Raw genomic sequence first — 18866 nt, 5'->3', positions numbered from 1 at the left:
TCTCTCTCTCTCTCTCTCTCTCTCTCTCTCTCTCTCTCTCTCTCTCTCTCTCTCTCTCTCTCTCTCTCTCTCTCTCTCTCTCTCTCTCTGTGTGAGTGGTGATTGGGTGCTCTGACCTAAAAACAATTGAACCGCCACCCCCCCAGACCTCACTAATTACAATCCCGGCTACAGCCCTGTTTGATAATATTCCCTTCTTCATTCACCATTCTAGGCAATCACTACAATGAGCTCCGTGTCGCATTAATGAATAAAGAACCGAAGCGTCTGGATCTGTTTCTCTGTTATGAGCAGTCCACGGCATGTATAGGTGTGAAACGAGAGTCTTTTGAGGTGAGATCTAGGTGAGCTCTGAGGTCAATATTTAGATTACTTTGTTCCCTTTATAACAAACAACCTTTCACTTTTTTTGTAGACATCCAAATCTACCTATAAGGACAGTGACATTGATGCTCTTCTTCGGGACAACAAAGAAAATGTGCGAATTGCCCGACCTGTAACCTCTGACTCTCATTTTCCAGCAAAGGATGAGTTGTGACAACATACATAATGTATACTGCGTTGTTGCCATATGATTGTGAATAGGCCTATGCACAATAAAAGCTATCACGGAAAACCTGGAAACTACAACTACTTTTTAACCCCCTTCAGTTTAAAGTATGCTAGCTTTATTGTTTTTGTTTACCAACACAGTCTTACTATGATAGAGAAAAATATTCCAACATTCTTGTACAAATACACATAAAGATTGCTGTGCCTTATAATATATTAATCTGAGGGCCACAACGTCTCCCTTGACCTGACCAGAGATCATCATGTTCTCTGCCATAGTCCAAATAACTATACACCATCTACCGCAAAGACAGATCACATTCTATTGGTGACCTTCAAGACTGCTTAAACTGCTTTGTTACCTAACATGCAGGGGGTGTCTATGAATCAGTTCATGAAAAACCATCCAAAATATGTTTCCTGTATTGAAACTGTTGATTAAACTGACATTTAATAGCGCATTACTGAAAATTAGTTTATTTTGCAGTGAAGGCTTGTTGTGCTATTCCCATGGGAACCACCAGGGTACAGTTACGCTTTATAAACAAAAATGTATCAGCAGAGAGTAAAATAATTCAAATCAAGTAAGTCAGTCAGTCAGTCAGTCAGTCAGTCAGTCAGTCAGTCAGTTAGTTAGTTAGTTAGTTAGTTAGTTAGTTAGTTAGTTAGTTAGTTAGTTAGTTAGTTAGTTAGTTGGTTAGTTAGTTAGTTAGTACTCCCAATTGCGTGACAGCTACAAACCCCTCCCCCGCCCCCCAGCCGACCACATCTCCATTCTCCTCCTCCCCACTTACAGACAACGCCCTAAACAGGAAGAACCGGTTATTCCAGCAGTACAACTCTGCCAATCTGCCAATCCACCGCCATCCTCCAGGACTGCTTCCAAACTACAGGCCAGCAGATGTACTGTGATGCAGCCGATGGAGACATCGACATATACACAGACTCTGTCTCTGCCTACATCTCTAAGTGCATCGATGATATCGTCCCGAAGGTCACTGTCAGGTCTTTCCCCAACCAGAAACCCTGGGTCACAACCGACGTGAGGAGAGCTTTCAAAAGAGTAAACCCACGGAAGTCTCCAGGGCCAGATGGCATTCCAGGCGTGTCCTCAGAGCGTGTGCCGATAAGCTACGGTAGGTATTCACCTCAATCTTCAACCTCTCCCTGAACCTGTCTGTAGTTCCCACCAGCTTCAAACAGACCACCCTTGTCCCTGTACCAAAGAAACCCGCCATTACCCGCCTGAACGACTACCGCCCTGTAGCACTGACATGCACCATCATGAAGTGCTTCTAACAGCTAGTCAGAACCCACATCTGTTCCACCCTTCCTGACACCCCGGACCCCTTCAATTCGCCTACTGGCGAAACAGATCCACTGATGACGCCATTATACACATACGTGAGGATGCTGTTTGTAGACTACAGCTCAGCATTCAACACAATTGTGCCCGCCAAGCTAGTCCCCAACATCTCCAACAACAATGAGACCGCCTACATAGAGGAGTCAGTGCCTTGGCAACCTGGTGCCAGGAAAACAACCTCTCTCTCAACGTCGGCAAGACAAAGGAGATGATTCTGGACTACAGGAAACGGCAGGAGGGTCACACTCCCATTCACATCAATGGGGCTGAGGTGGAGAGAGTTTCCCATTTTTACCTGGTCTCACCTGGTCTAGACGTCTACTAAAACTCTCACCAACTTCTACAGGTGTAACGTCGAGAGAGCATCCTCTCCGGCCTAAATCTATTTATTTGTAATAGTAATTTTTTTTTTGTTGTTATTCAGTCTGTACTGCACATTAATTCCATTTTCTTTAATGCTTAGTACTTTGCACCAATTGCATTAATTGCACAAAGTTCAATTTACAGTATGACCCTGTGTTTTACTGTGCAAATGACAAATAAACTTCAAACTTGAACTTGAAACGAGTTAGTCCCTGCCTTGTTTAAACCACAATAATATTTTGAACATATATGATAAAAAGGTCACAAAACAAATGATTAGGCACGTAGTATATTGAAAGGCTTTGGCTACTGGTTATGGTTCAAACAAAAAAATAGAATTACAATCAAAACTTAACGAAAGACTAGAAAGACTAGACTATCTACAGTGGCCTTCTGTTGGCTCGCCAACATATCGCTTCACACAAAGTCCAGGAATCATGTCACCGGAATCACATGTCCTCTTTGTCCCTGTAAACACAGATCTTTTAGCTGAAATTACACAATTCAATGTCACAATTCCAATTTCAAGAAATGATGAACTACACCTTGAAGTCCTGCTGTAGAGGCACGTCTTATTTCCTCTTCAGCTTAGATGTGTTTCTTTCTTGTGTAATCTTGGCAAACAGCGCTTGTCACGCGCACAACTGTAACTTTCTTTTAAATGTTAAAAAGTGAAATTGTGGTAAATAAAAATAACCTGTAGTTTTCAGTGTCGCCTACAACAGCGGCAGACTCTACTTAAAATAAAAACAAATGTCATCAAACAAATAAAGTGATGTCATCAACCTAACAAAGTGATGCAATCAAACAAAGTGATGTCATCCAGAAAAATGATGAATGATGGCTATTGTCCTTCTCGTCAGCCTTTACAACAAAATGGGAGTGACCACATTGTTAACACAAAACAATCATTGACACTCAGTATTGTAACGTGATCAGACAACTAGGTAACCCAAATGCAGATACCGACTTGGATGCAGGTTTTATTATGACAAATGGATGATACAGGCAAAGAACAGACAATGCAGGAAACAGGCAGGATCAAGGCCGAAGAGCAACAGGGGATGCAGGCAACCCAGATAAGAGCAGGGATCAGAACTGACTACCAAGACTGAAGAGTTAAGGTCCACTCTCCACACCTGCAAGTGATGACACACACACACACACACACACACACAGAACTGTTGTGGAAAAATAACTTTCTGTGTGTATGTATCAATAACCAATCAAAAGTGTTTAAATTAATCATATATAATCATCAATGATCAAACATTCAATAACAAACTTCTAGTTGTTAGACAGAAAGACCAAGATACAATACATGACACGATTTCTTATACGGGCAAAAGTCAACAAGTAGGGATTGGATGGTTCCAGGGCGTCAGAGGCGCCTCTGGGTGTCCACTCCCAGTCACAGCACAGAGATACACAGGCGGAGTGCGACAACAGGCGAATGAAATCCTAAACAATCTCCATGTTTATGTGGAAAAGGTGAAGGACCAAGTCACACATCATTTTGTACATCACACTGCAGGATTGATTTGATTCATTAAACACATTGATTGGTTTGATTGGTTATTAAATGTTTGATCATTGGTGATTATATATTTATATATGATTAATTTAAACACATTTGATTGGTTGTTGATACATACACACAGATAGTTATTTTTCCACAACATTTCCCACTTTTTGTCATATTTGACAAATCCTAGAAGAGGAAAATAACAAGGAAACCTTTAATACATATCTACCCCACCTTTTAAAGAGCAAGGTGGCACATTACACCCAACTCCGGCACTGTGGAACTTTGAACCCTCAGGTATGCAAACAATTTGGAGGACACAAAAGGGAAGGAAACATTTAACACACAGGGAATTGGGAATTGGGAAGACACACAAAAAGACAGACAACAGACAGACAACCGACATTTGGAGCATCTCATGACATCAACACTTCCTCGCCCCACCCGGTGATGAGTGGAAGCATATCACAAACGAGACCTCGTAAACAAGAGTTTCAAAGGTTCCCCGGTACAACGTCTGGGAACGGTGCTTCCCATCCGGGGACCAAGCCAGGACGAACAGCGCAAACTAATCATGAGCATAACATAGAATAAAATGGCACGGACAGCAATTGGGCCTGGCCCAAGTGATGGAGTGGTCTCCAATCGGGCATGATCACTTGCCTGATATTGGAAACCTTTTTAGCCTGAAAAGGAAAGAATTCATTATCACAGTTAGCAGACTTCAATGTTCTGCAGGTGTTCCTGTGATCTCAGGTTGGCTATGGTTCCAACCGTAATTCGGTGATGTCAGTATCAGCAGGGCAGAGCACGTCGTACACCCTGGTCATGTATATTGCGTGTGTTGTGTGCAGTTGGAGCAGGTGATCCTGTCAGTGGAACACTATTTCACCTCGCCAGCCGGCTTCACAGAGGGCGCTCCGTCCAATGTAAGCTTCTTGCAGTGGCTGCAATGGACCCAGGTGACCTGGCCCTTCACCTTCAGTGTCGTGTGGGTGGACAGTAAAACCTGGAATGGCCCTGGTAGCAGTGCTGCTTCCAATGCTTACGCCTGAAGTCCTTCATCAGCTCCCAGTCTCCAGGTTTGAAGGGGTGCTGTGGTCCTGATGCGGTAGGCCGTTGGACGGCTTTCACCTGTTGATGCAATCCAGACAGAAAAGCCGACGGCTGCACAGAATATTCTATATGTCATGGTCTAATAGGTTGGGGTCTTGGGCCACAGTCGGATTTAAGGCAGTATGAGCTTATTATTATATGATTATATATTTATATATGATTAATTTAAACACATTTGATTGGTTATTGATACATACACACAGATAGTTATAGTTTTCCACAACATTACACATCCCAGAATGATCTGTGAGTGCGTTCTGTGTGACATCGCGAGCCATCTCGACGTGCTCAACCTGCAGCTTCAGGGGCGGGGCCGCGTCATCACAGACATGTACGCTGCGGTGTGGCATTTAAACCCAGTTGTGCCTGTGGGAGACCCGGATGCTGCAAGGAAACTTGGGCCATTTCCCGTGCTGCAGTTGACGTGGAACGCGCACCAACCAACCTCCAAATGGAGCTGATTGAACTCCAGTGACGCTCATAGTCAAAGTATGACTCTGTTTCCTCGTTTCATCCCCGACAGAGTTTCCCTAACTCCGTCCCCAAGCTGCTCAAATGTCTTGTCTGTCCGGCTATATCTATTTGCATCAGAGTAGCTCAGCGTGTAGCAAACTGAGCCTTTCCTTATGCACTTTTGTCTTACCACTCCAAGGCATGGACTGTGAATTGTTGAATTGTTGAATTTTCATTGAAGGAAATTATTAAATTATTTTGGTTGTTTTGTTGTCCTGTGAAAAAAAGGTTTCCATTGAAAATTTACTTGAAAGGTTACAGATAGAGAGAGGCATGAAAATATTTTCTAGAGTAAGTATTATTTATTTGAAAATCCATTTCTCATGTGTTTAAGATAAGAGATAAAATAAGTTAATCCTTTATTCGTCCCACAACGGGCAAATTCACATGTTTACAGCAGCAAAGTGGATAGTGCAAAGCAATTAAGGGCATTCAAATAAAATAAGAGCCTATTTATAATATTAAGCTGTGCTTGGTCCAGACTTAATGTTTAAGCTAATCTTAAGTATGTTTCCACATGAAAAAGTTGATCATCATATATCTGGAGAGAATTGTAGTCCAGTTTTTTATTTTGGCCCACTGTGTATTTGAGTTTGACACCCCTGTTCTAGGTAGTTGAAGATGAAATCGGTGAATACTACAGCTCAGAGTACAATTAAGTTCCTGTTTCAAGTTTCAAGAAAAGGGAGGAGGTTACTCACCTGTCGCGCGCTATTTATTTGTGTTGCCGTGTACTTCCATCACGTCCAAACAGAGCGCAGAGAAGACGGGGGACACACCCTACACTGATAAAGACAGCATGTAAGTACATCAACATTTAGGCCAATCTCTAACCGAATACCTTGTGTAAAATATAATATAGATACAAAATAAGATAAGATGAAAGTTTATAAATTTACAAGTTAAGATTAGTACATAGAATAGAATAGAATAGAAAATAGGGTTAGTGTTGACGCCACCAAAGTAGTTAGGTACCTTACTATGTTTAGGGACATTTGATACTTTACCGGAGTAAAGCTGTAAATATTTATTACTTATATTATATGTAGTGGCAATCGAACAACAAAGAAAGGCCACTTGAGGGAATTTGAATTTTGAAGGCATTTCCAACGCGTCACGATGCAAGAACGAGGTCCTCCATTTGATATGCGTTCGAAAGCTTTACCCAAAATCACCGGGTGCACCGAATACAAAATCGAGCTCGTAATGTAAAACAAAGAAAGCCACAAACTAACAACAGGACGCACACGCACACATCATATAGCACACATCAAATCGGCTACAACATTATATATTACTTCCCTACGACCTCAGCTACTTACTCCGCTACAAAGTACATTCTAAAACAGTTCCCCAGTGTTGGGGGGTGAATGTCGACGGTTAATGAAGTCCCGCGGCTTCCTGAACCATGGCAAAGATTCATGTTTGCTATCAAGAAACGACAAACGGCGGTGCCAGGGACTAATGACAAGCGCGTGCCTGCATCATTAATATTCATGAGCAATGAGCTGAACGCAACATGTGATTGGCTGAATCAAGGCTCGCCCTGCTTCACCTCTTTAATGAGCCCTCAGAACAGCTCCTTCCATAAATATATCCGTCATTCACATTCTTCTAATAGTTTTTGAGATCTTGAAGCTTCCAACTTGTCCTCTAAATCAAATAGAAATGGTTTGATTTGAAGTGAAGTGAAAGTTGAGATTGGTAACAGCTTTTCCTCATCGTGACATCTCTGTATTGTGTCTTAAAGAAACGAGGAGAGTTGGCTGAGAAAACAGTTTGTTCATCTAAAGACTGAAACACAAGGTATAAGTACACTCATTTTTGTGTAAGAAAGGCTACTTTTTTGATACTTTACTAGATAAACATCAGCAGCAGACTGACTTTTTTTCAAGTATATTTCGTAATGGCTGAATTTTACTTGTATTTTAATCATATTTAAATGAGATGAGAGTATTTGATGTTATTGGCTGCTTTTGGCCAAAGTAGCAGTATAATTAGTATAAATAGGTCAAAACAAACCAACATGTCCCAGCCTGCAGCAAGCTGACTATAGCAAAATTACCAATGTTTACCAATAATGTTTGAGTCAGACATAATAGCAATTTCTTTGACTTGACTTTTTTTTTTTAACATTTGCAGTCTGCAACATGGATGATTTCGTCTGCAGAAAATTGACAGACTGGGGCTTCAGTGACTTGATTGTTAAATTTAAAGGTAAATTATAGCCAAATACATTACTGTTTTGCGCTGTTGTGAGTTGACGCTACCAATAATTAAATACCAATCAATACACAGATTAGTGAATTGCAAGAGGAGGCCTTGTGGAAAATGTTCACAAGGGGTTGATAAAGGTGGAAATATTTACAACAAATATTCAAAAAAGAATATGCATAGAATTGATGAAGTTTCCTAGTACAGTCCACCATTTGTAATAAAGATATAGAGCAGATGTCCTGTTAATTAAATTGTAATCACTTAGCCACACTGTAGCACAAGAACATGTGGTACAATATGAAAAATCAATATATGCATCAATTATTGACCTCATTTTGTTAATAGGAAATATTGCCTGATGATCAATATTCATCTGACTACTTTTGAATTGCAGAAAAAAAAATTTGCACAGAGAGGTTATTGGCTCTTGGTGATAAAGAAATCAAGGACTTGATTCCAAGAGGTCGCTTGAGAAAATTCAAGAAGAACCTGAAAGAGTTAAAGGTAATGTTCGTATGCATGCGCACACATGCATGTTTGCGCACAAGCAGGAACCTTTGTCTCGTATCAGGGTTATAATTAGGTATTAGTCATATTCGTACAGATCACATCACAAAACCTTTATTTTCCTCCTTTTTTCAAGAACAAACATGCTCTGCATTCCAAAGGGACATTTAAAGGGTCGTGATCAGAGGGATGCAGATAAAACTTTATGAATCACTCACTTCACTTATATTGTAACTTTTATATGCTTTTAAGTCATAGTCATAAATTTTATTTGTAGCACTTTTGAAGAATTTGCCAGCCAATTATAGCAAAGCAGATCTAATTGATCTAATTTTGCGTTTACATGACATTTGAGAGACAACTCCTTTTATTTCCTCAATGGCAGTATGACTGAAATTCCATATATCATTCTATATATCACATGTATAAATGATATATGTCCTGTTCAAACACAGTGAGGGTCACCAGCAAGCAGAATTCATTTTGACAGTGATCTCTGGGATGTAGGCATCTATTGTAATCTACAGACAGAATATATCAATCCTCCCTGGTGACCAAACATAAGCCATTATAGCCAGAGTCAAGTCGGAATCATCTCATTGGATCACTGCAGTGTTAAGTCATGGTTGCTGAATAGGCTCACTTTGTTTATAGGTCCAATTCCAAGCTTGTAAAGCTTGAGGACAAAGCCAACAGGAATTAAAATTGTTGTCAGTAAACTGCATTAACACCAAAATATTTTGATCATTTTCAGCACTCTGGAAGTACTGCAAGTAATCCAGGTGAGTGACACAGTGAAGACATTTATGAATGACATTTAATGAATGTCTTTTAAAGCAATGAAACTGGTTTATTATGGAAAATCTACTTTATTTTAATAGGAAAGAGAACGTCGGCTCAGCCTGGACCAAGTCAACCTAAACGGCAATGTAATTCTACAGTGGAAACTATTGCAGGTATTACTAGAACCATTTGTACACACAGCGACACTAAGGGCAAAGGTTTTCATAATGAAATGACTTTGCTTTCATTCAAACAGAACACTCAAAGACAATGTCGGAAGTGATGAAAATCATGTCATCCGTCTGTGATACACTTGAGTTGCAGGATGAAACAACGCTCAATGGTTTTCTGAAGTAAGTATTTCATTTTAGGGTCCTTTTCTTCTTTCCAGTAAAACACTCTCACTTATAGTATGAAATGTGAAGGGACTGCTTACTAAGTCTTGAAAATCAAACTAAATGTACACCTTGTCAATTCCGAATTTTCCGTATTGTACATAACGCTTTAAAACTTTATGTGACATTAACATAAAAGACACAAGTGTCATATATTGTCCTATGAGGGAACCCTGCCACACAGCTTGAGAACAACACATGCAAACTACGTTTTCATTTGTGAGATGGAGTACTGAGATAGAGTAATGTCTACGGTATATTCAAAGAACACTTGAATGGGCTTCATAGATGATATTTTTCCTGACTTCCACACATCATGTTTGTATTTTTGGCCAATCAATGAATTAACAGGTATTTAAACTCTTGTACAACAGGAATAAAATCGATGATTTGAAGACTGACAAGAGGAAGCTGATTGGTGTTTTTGGTAGAAGTGGGGCTGGAAAGAGCTCTTTGATAAACGCCGTTCTTGGGGAGCAAGGTCTCTTACCCACCGGAAGAGGCAAAGCATGTACCACAGTCATGACGAAGGTGGAGGCCAACATGTACGACGAGTATGAGGCAAACATTGAGTTCATTACAAAGGAGGTAAAATGAGCAGAATATGTTTATTTTTCCCAGAATCGGATAAAAAAAAAATGTGACCTATGGTTCACTTGGTTTCATTTATGTTTTTAGGAGTGGGAAGATGAATTATGGTCTTACTATAATAGGCACAAGGATGATCAGACAAATGATGATGTAAGTGAAAAGGTCCAAGCACTATATGCTGAAGAACCAGCAAACCCTGAGAAAGCCAAGGAGAAGAGGCATTTCAGAGAAATTCCAGAATTTCTCACTTCTGAAACGAAAGTTATCACATGCCATTCGGTAAGTAAATGCATTGAATTATTGAGTTGATTTTCTTACATTGAGATGTACATATAATCCAGCCATTTCAGTTTGTTTTAGTTTGATGTCACTTGAACAAATATAAACCTATTAGCATTTTTGTAATTTCTTGTAATGTGTATTACAGGCAGCTGCGATATCAGAGGCTCTTAAAGCATACACAAGAAGAAGCAAGGTAGGAGGAAAGCAGTACTGGCCTCTAGTGAAGTGTGTGACCCTCAAGCTGCCAAATAATGATTTTCTGAAGCATGTCACACTTGTGGATCTTCCTGGAAGTGGAGACCGTAACAAAAGCAGAGATGAAATGTGGAGAGGGGTAATACATTTATATTTATTTGGTTTATTATGTCTTGTATTGTGGCAGTGGTTCAGTGGTCAGCACTTGTGCCTCACAGCACGAGTGCTGACTGCAGCAAGAAGGTTGTTGGTACGAGACTAGGGGCCTTTCTGTGTTTCTGTGTTTGCATATTCTCCCCGTGGAGTACTCTGGCGTCCTCCCGCAGTCCAAAGTCGGACTTTGGATGCAGACAGACTGCATCCAAAGTCTTTGTCATTCACAATTCACAATTTGGTCCTCGCCTGCCGACAGCTGGGATTGGCTCCAGCGACCATGCGACCCACTAGTGGATAAGGGGTGATAGATAATGGATGAATGTCTTGTATTGTCATCTGGAAACTATGTAGCCGGTGTGTTAATACAGTGATATTAGTCTTAGTAATTAATTAATCCTTTCTTAGTATTTCTATTCAGTTAAAATACTGTAGTATCCTATTATTTCTACTAATACAAAGATTAGTAAATGTTGCAAATTGCTTTCAAGAATCATAGTGAGGCCTTTCTGCTGTGTTCCTTTAGCTTGTCGAAAGTTGTTCTACAGTGTGGATTGTGTCTGACATGGAACGAGCTGCAGATGATAAAGAAGCCTGGAATATCCTGAACAGCACCATCAGCCTCATGGGACACGGTGGAGAGTGTGAGCGCATTCTCTTCATCGCCACCAAGTCTGATCGAGCCATCGACAATGCAGAACAAATGTAATGCACCGATACAAATACAACAAGAAGACACTCTCTGTCTCTGTCTCTCTCTCTCTCTCTCACTTTCACACTCTCTCTTGAATAACACCCAAGCAAAAGTGTTTATCTAAAGTGTGTCTGGAAGTCTTTGCTATCAGAAGAACAAAGATGATGATACAAGACTGTTGATGATGTTGCTTTCCACTCTTATTTTTAGGGGGAAAGATGAAGCCTGTGCTGTCATACTCCAGGCCAACGAGGATGCTAAGGAAGATATATTGAAGGCATTTGCACAACAAGACAAGCTCAAGGTAAGATTGACCAACTAACATGGAATGTAGCAATGAACGTTTGTCTACAGCTGTATGCTTTGCTTTTTTTCAGAGCAATTTCAGCGAGTTCCAAGTGTTTACGGTGAGCTCCGACGAGTTCTTCACAGCGAGGCATCTGAGCAAAAATGACACTGGTATGTGAAATTTGTTATTGTACCAAAAACACAAACAGTTTAAATGAAATCTTATTTTGAAACATAACAATGTTGCAGAAATACCCAAACTTCAGCAATTTCTGCAAAATCTCAATGATCATCACTCAAAGACATGCAATTATGTCACTGGAGCTTATGGGATTCTGTCTCTGATGCTTGGAGCCGGTCGTGCAGGAATGGTGGGTTCATGCGATTCATTTTCTTTGTGTGTCCTCATTTTAATGAAATAAATACAAAATACATGGAAAAGCAACAATACAGTTTGCATTAATTCAATACAGTTTGCATAATAATGAATGACAAAACAAAAGCATTACATGTATGCAGACATCTTAATGGTAACTAATATTAACGTCTCTACATGTATTTTCACCAGCACAGAAATTTTAGCCACTCAATTTCTGAACTTAACTGGGAGCCGTTACTGGAGCAGTAAACTTAAGTAAAGTAAAGCAGTAGTGTGTATTGTTTTACCTTAGAGATGTTCCCAGGCTATATGTCATCATTTTACATTTCTGTGTTTGCACTCACAATATAAATTTTGGTGGTTTTGGTCCTTTTAGTAATGTACCTTTGGAAATGCTTTGTTTGATTTTCAGTCTGGTAAAAGAGCCGAAGTATACACAGCCCTTGATGGAAACCTGAGGGATGAGCTTGATACAGTCAGAAAAGCCATAGAGGAGGCTTGCACAGCTTTTAAAACCTGCCTCAGTGAGGGAGTTACCACATCTGAAAAGTCGTGTGAACGCATCGTGGACGACTTCTTAAACAAAAACGTACTGAGATGATAATTCAATTCATACAAAATGTTTTATTTGACAACATTAATATAAACTGTCTTAACTGTCTCATTGTTTTACTTGTTTCAGAGAGATAACAGCAGCTTTCATAGATCACTGAAGTCTATTGTTAAAAACGGAGGTGCCTGTAAACCCCCCGAAAAGAACCCAGAATTGAATTTGAATGGGAAGTTATGTGAGCACATGTTTGAGAGCATCGATGAGCAGTTCAAGAAGACCTTCCCGTAAGAAATCATTTAATACAGAGATGATAATTTGGACCACTTACATACATACTATGTTATCATAATGTGAGCCTGTCACTTGGACCTTTCTTGTTGTCATGTTTCAGAAATAATGCAAAACATGGACCATTTGATGGTGTCATTGCTGACCTTTCACTTGACACAAAGAGCCTCACTGAGAAGTATCAGGACGTCCAATTGCAGCTGACATTTCTCAACACAGAGGTAAAAATGTTATTGATGCTATCAAATTTATTCTATTATCATGCTTCATGTAAAGATCAGAGACAAACATCTGTACCCAAACATTCACAGACAACTCTGGTCTATATATTATCTTAATCCTAAAGCATTTACACGTGTAATCCACTGTAATTTAACCAACAGTATGAATTAACTTGGACATTTCATTTCTCAATAAGCTCAGTGTCATAAGGCTTTTTATGGTATTGACCAGGAAAGTACAGAATGTTAACATATGTGTAATGTTGGGGTGGTATATGTCTGATATGTGTTCGGATGAACATGAGGATGAACTTGTGTTCACCTTTCTCTCTGTATTATATATGGCTGTCCAGAGTTCTTGTCTGTGGTGCCTCTAAATTAAGAGGTGTAAATCTGACATAGGAGGAAGAAGCTTGTTGTCTCAAGTGGGTTGAGATACACCAGATGTTAGGCTCTAACTATATGGATTTGGTACCAGCCTGGAGACATTCTCTTCTGCTTTGCAGGTAGTGGGACAGAGTGAACCAGCCATAATAAACTGATAACTCTATGTCCGTGAGTCTCTGTGGTGAATTCGCTCTAACACTCAGATGAAAGATTTTTGACTAACTGAGTTTTATTATCTTTGATGATTTGATTTGAATCCTAAAGTGCTGCAACTTTCATTTAAGTTATGAAGGTTCTTTTACTCTTTTCTACTCTCCCCATGTGTACAAATGTTTATGTAAATATATAAGTGATTGAGTGTTAACATGTTTTATATTCACTCTACAAGGAAGAGAAATTAAAGGCAAAAGTCATTAGCATCATCCGTGAGGAAAAGAAAACGATCTATGCATGCCTGGCTAAGGCAATAATGGAATCCATGAAGGAATGCTATGAAGGTAACAAGGTCTTGGCAAATAACTAATAACTAACATTTTAACAAAAACACATGTGTAGTATTTGGTCACTCTAAAACAGTTAAGCAGCAAAACAAAATTTGACAAAGGTTGAACAACGCTTTTCTGTTTGTTTTTTGCAGCCGCAGCTCGTTTGAAAGGGATAGGATCACTGCAAAAAATGAAGAACGAAATTGAGATGCATGTGTGTTCCTCAAAGACTCACATGTTCAGAGACACTAAGGATGTGATGATGGGAAAGCTGAACGAATTGAAGGTTGGTCACATTATACAACAAATTCCTCTACCCTCAGAATGCAGTGTTTGTCTAAGTGGTTTTCATTACATTGGTGAATTAGGAACGCATCCTGAAGACACTGGAAGAAGAGCTGAGGAAATCAATGGAGTTGTCACTGAGAACGGATGATGACTCAATCCCAGGTCCCCAAGAATGTTTTTTGTTCTAAGGAGTCATCCAAAACTATTTGGACACTGGTAACTTAACATTTCTTTCTTTCAGATGTTAAAAAGGAGCACGAGAGGGTGAAGCAGTACGGCTGTAATCTGAGCAGAAGCGGTCTGTCTTCTTTTTCTGAATTTAAATGAACAAGGATGAAGTCACCAGAGGCCATATGCATGTATACACAGGTACTTGTATGAGCTGTATGAGTAACTTTTATCATCACTCCTCGTCACAACTCAGCTGTTTCAGATTGTGGTTTTACACTCCAGGTTCCTTCTCTATCCCAGAGGGAGAGCAGAGACGTCAATACCAACTGGACCTCTAGACTTCAGATATGTTTTATCCACGAAGATGTTTCTGATGTTCAGCAGGGAATTTGTCATTACTTTTTTAAAGTATTTTCATTGAGGGGTTTTATAATGCATGTTTAGGGTTTTAGGGTGTTTTCAGTACATATAAGGTTTTTATTAGTGGTTTTTATATAGCATGTTAAGGGTTTAGGGTGTTTTTCAGTACATATTAAGTTTTTTATTAAGGGGTTTTATAATGCATGTTAAGGGTTTTAAGCTGTTTTTCATTACATATTAGGTTATTATTAGGGGGTTTTATATTGCATGTTAAGGGTTTAAGGGTGTTTTTCAGTACATATTACGTCTTTTGTTAAGGGGTTTTATCTGGCAAGTTAAGGGTTTTAGGGTGTTTTTTATTACATATTAAGTGTTTTTTTAAGGGGTTTTATCTTACATGTTAAGGGTTTTAGGGAGTTTTACTTGTCTTGTTCTAGCGTTGTGCTGCCTGGACCCATTTGTTCTGGTCCTTTGGGATATTTCATATGATGGTTATATATATATATATGACGGTTATTGATTTTAAATCAGTGCACAGAATGAAATGCATACTTTGTTGAGCGCAGAGGGCTAAGTGTCCACACATGAGTGATATTAACTGTTATCTTACTGCAGTGGCACCTGCAGAAATTTTTCCCAGGGGGGTCCAGATGGGGCCACTGAAAATCTAGGGGGGGCCTACCAAAATCAAACGCCTTATGACGCTGTTGTTGTATAAAGGCTAGATAGACTAATAACGGTACAGTTGACTTACAGTTCCACAAGAATCCTGTTTTAATGTGTTTTGTATCTGTATATGTGTTAGTCAAGTAGGCCGCCCTGGTAGCCTAGCAGGTAAGGTGCTTGCCTCTTAGGCAGAAGGTACCTGGTCCAATTCCCGCCAGGGTCGACGTCAGCAAGAGCATGCGGTCGCTAAGGATCCCAGCTGCCAAATAAATGGGCTCGATTAGCCAAGTCTTGTCTGAGGCGCATTACAAGCCTGTCCTAGATGGGAGTCCGTGATGTAAACCCACATACATACATTTGTGTTAGTCAAGTCATTGTTTTTTCAAATAGACTACTCCTTTTCCTTAAAAATACAAATATAGAACTTAATGTGAAGGAGTATTGTACATTCATTATTTATTGTACAGAACCAAACATTTACTGGGAACAAGCCTATTCAAGTTTTAAAAAACCTTACTGGCCTGCAATTTTGTTCAATACAGCTTTTTTTCTCTGTTCCCGCATAGTTTTGTAAATGAAAACTTATATACATTATTGACCTTATTTACATTATACCAGTCTTTAGAGAAGCACCGTCTTCTATCCCCTTGATAGGGTTGGGGGAAGTTCTTCAGTTCTGCTCTTGACTGGGAGATATCTATGATGAAACACGGATAACTCAGTTATAATGATATAAAAATAATAATACCAATATGAATAGCCAGCCCCTTTGCAAAGTAACTTTTGACTACACCTCTAATATCAGCCTATACAAAATTCTATTCAGACTATTCAATCTCAACTACCAATAAACATGAATCAGAAAGCTTAAAGTTATTTTGTCATGACTCTTAACTCAATGTAGACACACTATAACCACACTGTGGCAGTTTCCCCTGCCACTGGTAACGCACTACATTAGCACACCTCTGTATCATTCAATATACTGACCACATGTTAGCCAGGTAGCATACTATAGTTAGTTTGGTGGGTGCACACACTGAGCTACACGTTACATCTGAAGTTTCCTGTGCTAGTTATTTTCATACAGTTTGCAGAGTCACACACAAACACAGTTATTGTTTAGGGGTATCACTTTATTAGGTGAATATTGGAAAGGCCTAACTGTTTTTTTACCACAGTGCTTCCCGGTGATGGGCAGGGATGAAGGACCCGAGCCTTGTTGCAGGCGGCCTTTTGTAGTGCCTGAGTGGCCTGTGGGGAGCATGCTCAGTCCATCTTAGTGAACCCTAACCAATGCGGGGTAAAAGGGGTTTGTAAGCTTATTTCTGGATTGAGTATGTGTGGTAAATAAGTGTGAACAATATATAATGATTTCTGGTATGCTAAATTACCCGTGGGGTTTATTGATTATGTGATTGATTCCGATTAAAGGTGGTACGGTCCAGTGGGAGGGGCCAAGCCTTTAAATGGAGGGATTGTACACTACCTCTGCAGTCTGAGAAAGGCTGTGGAGCTGTGTAGACTCAATGGTGGTTTGCTTGGCACGGTGTAACTATTTGTTTTGTTTTCACGGATGTAATTTTGAGTTACTTTTTGCTCACAAACTGCCTGGACTGTATTTGAAGGACAATAAACCATGTCATCTTTCGCATCCAATGGACTCTGTTTTGGTGACTTTTTGGACATTTTAAGGTCAAGCTACACCGTTTCCAGTTAGCCTCCAGGCTCACTACCCACACTCGAGGGCGAAGTGTGACACACACATTTATTCAGATAGCATTACTCTCTAGCTAAGCCATCCATATAATTTTCAGGTCCACTCAGTAATAACTTCACCTGTTGGTCCAGCTGATTTTGCGTCTCTTCTGTCACTGTGACCATTGCTGTTGCCTTTTCTTCGTCGTCACTGTGCTGTCCTACCAATGCTGCTGGTGTTTGCGTGTCCATCCTCCTCCTCACTACCCTCTGCTGCTGTTCCGCCGTCGGCTCGGTCTCTCCTCTCTTCTTAAAATAAGTGATGTCTGTCAACGTTCTCTTCAGTCTGCAATTTGATAAAACGATGCACAATGACAACAAATTGTAGCTAATGAGCCGTTAGCGACTATTAGCCCTTTGCGAGCAGAGACTCAAATTCCGAGATTTTAAGTATAGAATTACATTTATACATTGTATTTATAACGTTGAGCATGGTTTAACAATTTCAAGTTACACCAAAAGTCTTGGTAAAGCTGTTAAATACACAGGAATATATACCTTTAAACAATTTTACAAACAAGCCTCCTCAGTTAAAAGTAGAGAGTCTGCTTGCCTGCTTCTTGCTGTCAGTGTGATATTCAACGGCAAATGTGCCCATCCCCCCTCGTCACCTGCACTGTCCTGTTGCAGCAGTACCACGGCGACTTTGAAACTCCCGAGTTTTAGTGTTAAGCGGAACCTCGGGTAAAAGTTGAGATGCTGCTTCTTGCAGTAGGTATGATATTCAACAGAAAATGCGCCCATCCCCCCACACCTGCGCTGCGCAGCAGTACCAAGGCGACCTTGAAACTCCAGAGTTTCAGTGATGGAAGGGCAACATCCATAGGGGGGGCCAGCCCTGGCCCCCACCTGGTGGCGTCACTGTCAGAGGCGCCTCTGGGTGTCCACTCCCAGTCACAGCACAGAGGTACACAGGCGCCTCTCCCGACCCAAGGCCGGAGAGTGCAACAACAGGCATAATGAAATCCTAAACAATCTCCAGGTTTATGTGGAAAAGGTGAAGGCCCAAGTCACACGTCATTTTGTATATCACACTGCAGGATTGTGTAACGGGTGGTGTATGGACCCAATTGCAGTACAAAGGACTCAGAATCACTGGTACAGTTCAACGGTTTTACTGACACTCCGGCAGACAGCACAGAAACACAGTGACAGGCGGCGCTCGGTCGAGCGGGCAGGCAGGCAGTCGATGCAGCAAAGGTACCAGGAAGGAGCAGGCAGGCGGGAAGTCAGGAACAGGCGGGCGGTCAGGATACCTGGGAATTCAGGAGGCAGGCAAAGCAGAGGAATCGGGGACAGGCAAGGTCGGTACCGGGAAGACAGGCAGGAGTATGCTGGAAGGTCTTGCATGGCAAAGAACAATCTGGCAAAGGAGTGAGTGTGGAGCTGGTGAATATATGTGCTGGGCTGATTGCATGTGATGAGAAGCAGGTGTGTGCACAGGTGAGTAGAGAAGACTGGCGAGGTGGGTGTGGCTGGCAGGCTGAGTGGGGCTAAGGCAGGATCAAAGGAAAAACACTGAGAGCTGGATGACTGAACTGTGACAGGATTGATTTGATTCATTAAACACATTGATTGGTTTGATTGGTTATTAAATGTTTGATCATTGGTGATTATATATTTATATATGATTAATTTAAACACATTTGATTGGTTGTTGATACATACACACAGATAGTTATTTTTGCACAACATTCCCCACTTTTTGTCATATTTGACAAACCCTAGAAGAGGAAAATAACAAGGAAACCTTTAATACATATCTACCCC

At 40.4% G+C, this 18866-nt stretch overlaps 1 protein-coding gene across 2 annotated transcripts; it reads left to right on the top strand.

The window, feature by feature from the left end:
• Positions 1 to 6154: 6154 nt before the first annotated feature.
• On the top strand, positions 6155 to 16988 carry LOC142992690 (nuclear GTPase SLIP-GC-like). 2 transcript variants are annotated; one of them, XM_076143211.1, is made up of 22 exons: positions 6155 to 6236; positions 7186 to 7241; positions 7578 to 7652; positions 8047 to 8156; positions 8914 to 8941; positions 9041 to 9115; positions 9199 to 9295; positions 9712 to 9925; positions 10016 to 10207; positions 10356 to 10544; positions 11085 to 11263; positions 11463 to 11556; positions 11630 to 11711; positions 11790 to 11911; positions 12332 to 12508; positions 12602 to 12756; positions 12864 to 12981; positions 13757 to 13865; positions 14006 to 14139; positions 14222 to 14303; positions 14383 to 14510; positions 14595 to 16988. In XM_076143211.1, the coding sequence occupies exons 3-21, from the start codon at positions 7586 to 7588 to the stop codon at positions 14466 to 14468; spliced, it is 2310 nt and encodes a 769-aa protein (XP_075999326.1). In that variant the 5' UTR covers positions 6155 to 6236; positions 7186 to 7241; positions 7578 to 7585; the 3' UTR covers positions 14469 to 14510; positions 14595 to 16988. The 2 variants fall into 2 exon arrangements, with proteins under 2 accessions (XP_075999326.1, XP_075999327.1); XM_076143212.1 differs by lacking the exon at positions 7186 to 7241 and having other exon boundaries at positions 6169 to 6236.
• The last annotated feature ends 1878 nt before the right edge of the window (positions 16989 to 18866 follow it).

The sequence above is a fragment of the Genypterus blacodes genome, unplaced genomic scaffold, assembly GCF_046128005.1.
Source record: "Genypterus blacodes isolate CSIRO-AG114 ecotype Tasmania unplaced genomic scaffold, CSIRO-AGI_Gbla_v1 ptg000022l_1, whole genome shotgun sequence".
Classification (NCBI taxonomy): Eukaryota; Metazoa; Chordata; class Actinopteri; order Ophidiiformes; family Ophidiidae; genus Genypterus; species Genypterus blacodes.
This window is presented reverse-complemented; position numbering and strand designations above follow the sequence as displayed.